The sequence below is a fragment of the Malurus melanocephalus genome, unplaced genomic scaffold (genome assembly GCF_030028575.1).
Source record: "Malurus melanocephalus ecotype Western Australia unplaced genomic scaffold, MMel_1.1 scaffold_758, whole genome shotgun sequence".
Classification (NCBI taxonomy): Eukaryota; Metazoa; Chordata; class Aves; order Passeriformes; family Maluridae; genus Malurus; species Malurus melanocephalus.
Window position 1 is genome coordinate 223,806 of NW_026623990.1, and position 5,721 is coordinate 229,526.

At 60.3% G+C, this 5,721-nt stretch overlaps 1 protein-coding gene across 1 annotated transcript in view; it reads left to right on the forward strand.

The window, feature by feature from the left end:
- Window positions 1-3,554: 3,554 nt before the first annotated feature.
- ZIC3 (Zic family member 3) overlaps window positions 3,555-5,721 on the forward strand; it is a 4,815-nt gene continuing 2,648 nt past the window's right edge. The window contains exons 1-2 of the mRNA XM_057384955.1: window positions 3,555-4,599; window positions 5,246-5,409. Coding sequence (XP_057240938.1) covers window positions 3,555-4,599; window positions 5,246-5,409 — 1,209 coding nt within the window. The remainder of the gene's footprint in view (window positions 4,600-5,245; window positions 5,410-5,721) is intronic.

Consider the following 5,721-nt stretch of genomic DNA (forward strand, 5'->3'; position numbering starts at 1 on the left):
AAAAAAAATAGTAAAAGCGTTTTCTACAATTTTTGCTCCCCAAATTGGCAAATTCCACTCAGGAAGCGGTGCGGTGTAAATAGTGACAGTAAGCCAGTGCGGATGCTGCCGGGTGCACACGCCCAGGCAAAGTTGATAGAGTAGAAATGGGAAACATATAAAAAGAGATTTATAGGTTAACTGATGTAGCCCGATCCGCAGGTACACGGGTTCACAGCTTCAAGGCAGAGCTCTGGCCACCAAAACCCTGCCGAAACGGCGAATCTTCGTCCAAAGCTACAATTGCTGCATTTTAGTCCCCAACCCCAAGCCCCCGGGATGTTTTTCCCGAAGCCCCGTGATCCCGCCGTTGCCGACGCGGAAAGGTTTTTTTTTAGGCAAGAAACAATTTTTTTAAAGCTTCTCTGGCCGTGTAGCCACCCTTGCTCCTCTCCGGTCGGGGCAGCCGCAGCTCCGCGGGGCGCACCTGGGCCGGCAGCTCAGCTTAGCCCGGCCACCGGCCCGGCCCCGACTCGTCCCACCCCTCCGGGACACAACGCCACACGTGGGGTCAGTCGCCCTCCGTCGCCCCAGGTCGGCGCTTCGGCGACATCAGAGGCGCTGCCCTCCCCTGCATTCAGCTGACGGGAATAATTGAATTAGCACCCCCCTCCCCCCGCGCGCTTTTTCATTCTTTCTGTCTTTCCTTCTCTCTCTGTTTTCTTTTTTTGTTTTGTTTTGTTTTTTTCTGGGGGTACGCTGTTGTCGAGATCACCCAACACGTGCGGAGGTAATTGAGGACACGGCGCAGTGCAGGCAGGTAGCGGCTCAGCGGAGCCGCACGGAGGGTGCACGGCCTCGCCCGCTGTCCCGGGGCCGCAGCCCGGTGACCGCCCGGCCCTGGCCCTGGCCCTGTCCCGGCTCCCGGACAGCCGCGGCAAGGCTACGATCCTGCCGGTCCCACCGCCCGCGGAACGGGAACGGGAACGGGAACGGGAACGGGAACGGGAACGGGACCAGCCGCGGGTGCAGCGGGGACAGCAGCAAAGCGGCCCCGACCCCCCGGCGGTTCCCCCCGTAGGCTCCCCCAGGGCGGGTCCCGGCGCTCCCGCCTCCTGCTCTGCTGCGATCGTGCGCTGACGCCAGCGAGGGACTCACCTTCCAAATTTAGGACTGTTCTTGGCGGCTGTGGCCTGGGAAATTTGAGTGTTTGACGGACACCGGTGTTACCTCTCGGGGAGATTTTTATATCGGTGGGGTTTTTTTCCCCTCCTTTCTTTCTTTCTGTCTTTCTTTTTTTTTTTTTTTTNCTTCCCTCTCTCTCTCTTTTTTTCCTGCGCTCCCTGCAAACCATAAAATAAAGAAGACGAAGCCTTTCCCGGGGCTGATTGGGGGAAGAATGTGAAAAGGCCGCGGTTATAAAGCGCTGCTTGAAGCGGTCTCTCAATGCGTCTCTGAACTTGATCAGATTTTACGTTTCCTGCAGAGAGCCGGCGGCGAGCCTGAGAGCTGCCCAATAGCCAGACTTGGGGGCTCAGCAAACCTCAGGATATTACAATTACAGCCATCTTTCTTTCTGCCTTTTATTTCCACTCTTGCTCCCCATAGTTCTTTGCAAATGCTTTCCAGAACAGAAAATGAGTGGATTTATAGCGCTGTCTGCAACTGATAATTATTCCAAGGCAGAACATTGCCCTTGCAAAATAAAATTTAAAAGAAAATTAAAAGAGGAAAGAGAAAAAAAAAGAAAAAAGGAAAGAAAAAAGTGGAAAAAGAAGAAAGAATAAAAAAAAGAAAGAAAAAAGGAAAGAACGAAAAAGAGAAAAGAGAAAAAGAGGAAAAAAAGAAAAGAAAGAAGAAGAGAAAAAGAGAAAAAAGGAAAAAGCAAAGAAAGAAAAAGGAAAAAAAGAGAAAAAAGAAAAAGAAAAAATAGAAAAAGAGGGGGGAAAAGAAAAAAAAAGGAAATAAAAAAGGAAAGAAATAAAAATGGAAAGAAGGAAGGAAAAAAGGAAGGAAAGAAAAGAAAGAGAAAAGAGATAAACGAGAGTAGGAAAAAGCCATCTCGGGAGCCGCCGTGCCGGGCTCTGCTCGGCCGCACTCCAGGCTCGGCGCAGAGTGGGGAACGGAGCGAGGGGATGGAAACGGGGCTGGAGTGAAGCCCGGGGTGAAGCCCGGGTCCGGTCAGGCAGCGCCCGGGGCCGAGGGGCGGGAGCGCGCTTTCCGTGYGTGCTGCGCGCGGTTCTGCTCTCGCGTTCAGTCAATAAAAATAAAAATGCACTGAACAATAAAACAAATATCTAAATATGCATGTACATATATAAAAATAAACTATAAACAGTCTCGGCTTTATTTTAATTTTTTTTATTATTATTTTTAATTAACGCGGCGGCTTTGCAGCGGCTTTACGCCTCCTCGCCGCACACCCCCGGGCAAGCATCCCGCGAGGCGTGGGGCGGCGGGACACGGCGGGCAGCAGGAGGGGCAGCGGCGGCGGGGGCAGCGCACACGGAGCCGGGACGACACGGGCAGGGCCGGGCCGGGCTGGGGCTGCCCCACGCGGGAGCTCCGAGGGGCTCCGCGCTCAGAGGGGCTCAGAGGGCTCCGCGCTCAGAGGGGCTCCGGGCTCAGAGGGGCTCAGAGGGCTCCGCGCTCAGAGGGGCTCCGCGCTCCGAGGAGCTCCGCGCTCAGAGGGGCTCAGAGGGCTCCGCGCTCAGAGGGGCTCCGGGCTCAGAGGGCTCAGGGCTCCGAGGGGCTCTGGGCTCAGAGGGGCTCCGGGCTCAGAGGGGCTCAGAGGGCTCCGGGCTCAGAGGGGCTCCGCGCTCAGAGGGGCTCAGAGGGCTCCGCGCTCAGAGGGGCTCAGAGGACTCCGCGCTCCGAGGGGCTCCGGGCTCCGAGGGGCTCCGAGGGGCTCCGAGGGGCTCAGAGGGGCTCCGGGGGGCTCCCCGCTCCGAGGGCTCCGCGCTCCGAGGGCTCCGGGCTCAGAGGGGCTCAGAGGGGCTCAGAGAGTCTCAGGGGGCTCCGCGCTCCGAGGGCTCCATTCCGTTCCCGTCCCGTCCGGGCCCCCCCCCCACTCCCGCCGTACCTGCGGGGCGCGCGCACCCAATCAGCGGCCGCGGCGGCGCGGGGCGCGTGCCAATCAAGCGCGGCGGGTCCAATGGGCGGCGGCGGGCGGGTCAGGTGACCGGCGGCGCGCGGCTCCCCATTGGCGCGGCGCGGCCGGGCCCGCAGTTGGTTTATGTGCGAGGCGCGGACGGGCGGCCCGGCAGAGCCCCGACGGCGCCGAGCGGGAGCGCGGCCGCGCAGCSCCTCTCGCCCTGCTGCGCCGCCGTGCCCGGCTCGGCGCGGGGGGTGGGCGCCTCGGGGGGCGGGTGACTGTGCGGGGCTGTTGTTTTGGTTTGGTTTTGGGTTTTTTTTCGTTTTTGTTTTGGTGGCGGCCGGGGGTTGCTCGCCTCCTTGCCCGCCCGCAGCGGGGGGCGGGGTGCGGCTGCGTTTCGGGGCGGTTTTGTACTTTTTGGGGGGGCGGGCGGGAGGAGGGGGGGCCGGCAGGCTGCCGCCACGCCGACGGCCCCGTGCCCATGACGATGCTGCTGGACGGAGGGCCGCAGTTCCCGGCGCTGGGGGTGGGCGGCTTCCCGGCGCCCCGGCACCACGAGATGCCCGGTCGCGACGGCGCCGCCGGCGGTATGGGGTTGGGTCCCTTCGGGGACTCCTCGCACGCCGCCGCCTTCAAGCTGAACGCGGCCCCGCACGACCTCGCCGCCGGGCAGAGCTCGGCGTTCACGCCGCAAGCTCCGGGCTACGCCAGCGCCCTGGGTCACCACCACCATCACCACCACCACCACGCCGGCCAGGTGCCCTCCTACGGCGGGGCCGCCGCCTTCAACTCCACCCGCGACTTTCTGTTCCGCAACCGCGGCTCCGGCATCGGGGACGCCGCGTCCGGCACGGCGCAGCACGGGCTCTTCGGCGGCTCCCCCGGCGGCTTGCACGGCCCCGGCGGCATCCCGGACACCCCGGGCTACCTGCTCTTCCCGGGACTGCACGAGCAGAGCCCGAGCCACACGTCCCCCAGCGGGCATGTGGACAACGGGCAGATGCACCTGGGGCTGCGCGGGGACCTCTTCGGGCGGCCGGATCCCTACCGGGCCGTCTCCAGCCCCCGCACGGACCCTTACGCCGGCGCCCAGTTCCACAACTACAACCACATGAATATGAATATGGGCATGAACGTGGCGGCCCACCACCATCACCATCACCACCACGGCCCTGGGGCATTTTTTCGGTACATGCGCCAGCCCATCAAGCAAGAATTGTCCTGCAAGTGGCTCGACGAGAGCCAGCTCAGCCGGCCCAAGAAGAGCTGCGACAGGACTTTCAGCACCATGCACGAACTGGTGACCCATGTCACCATGGAGCACGTCGGGGGGCCGGAGCAGAACAACCACATCTGCTACTGGGACGAGTGTCCGCGGGAAGGCAAGTCCTTCAAGGCAAAATACAAACTGGTGAACCACATTCGGGTGCACACAGGGGAGAAGCCCTTCCCCTGCCCCTTCCCGGGCTGCGGCAAGATCTTTGCCCGCTCCGAGAACCTCAAGATTCACAAGCGGACGCACACAGGTAAGGCCCGTGTCCGTGTGTCCCCCGTGGGACGCAGGGCTCCGGGGAGCGCAGAGTGGACCGGCTGGCGTTCGCCCGAGCGCGGGGTGCGCGGCGCTGCCTGCTCTCGGCCTGGCCTCCCGAGTGCTGTGCGGAGGGAACTGTAGAAATGCTAATGAAATCTCATTTTCGGTGACTTCCGTTCCTTTTTTTATTTTTATTTTTAGGCCTGATTGGCGTTTCTCCTAATTAAATGGGCGATACTTTTGTCAAAGTATTTTTATTTGCAGCCTGGACTTTCCTTCAGCCCTCCTGCATGGGAGGAGGGAAGAGAGGAGGAAGGCAGGAAGCAAACCTATTTTGGCTTGTATCTTCGCTGTTTGAGCKACTGAATTTATCTCTGGTCTTCTTCCTTCCCAAGCTCGCTCAGCCGCCTTCCCTGCTGGAGCCCAGTGTGGGCCTGGCGGGAGGTGAGTTAAAAGTAATAATGGCTGATCCAAATTTATCTGATCCATAACAAACCTTGCTGTCCATCTTCCCCTTCTTCATTTGTTGTGGTGCTTGTGCATCCCTAAGCGGGGACAAGCGAGGCAGATATTGTCCCRAGAGGAGGCAGGTGGGGATGGAGAGAGGAATGGCCCTCCTTCACCTTTTCTAAATTTCACAGGTGAGAAGCCTTTCAAGTGCGAGTTTGAGGGCTGCGACAGGCGCTTCGCCAACAGCAGTGACAGGAAGAAACACATGCACGTCCACACCTCGGACAAGCCCTACATCTGCAAGGTGTGCGACAAATCCTACACCCATCCCAGCTCACTTAGGAAACACATGAAGGTAAATCACCCCCGTGCTCCAGCCCTTTCCTCCCTGAGCTGTGATGCTCCGTCAGTGGCGTGCTCAGGGCTGATTCCCGCAGAGCAGGGCAGAGCTGAGCTCCGTGATCCCGGCCTGGCCCGAGCGCTGCGCCGTGTCTCGGCTGTGGCTGGGGTGCAGCCTGGGGAAATGGCGTAGTTTCTTTTTGTGCTCCACGGCAAGCGCAGTGCAAGCGCTGCCCGGTTTGCAGAGCGTGGTTCAGTACTGCAAGGCTGTGMAAGTGCAACCAGCACCGTGCTGGGATGTTGCAGCCCCCTGCCCACGATGCTGCAG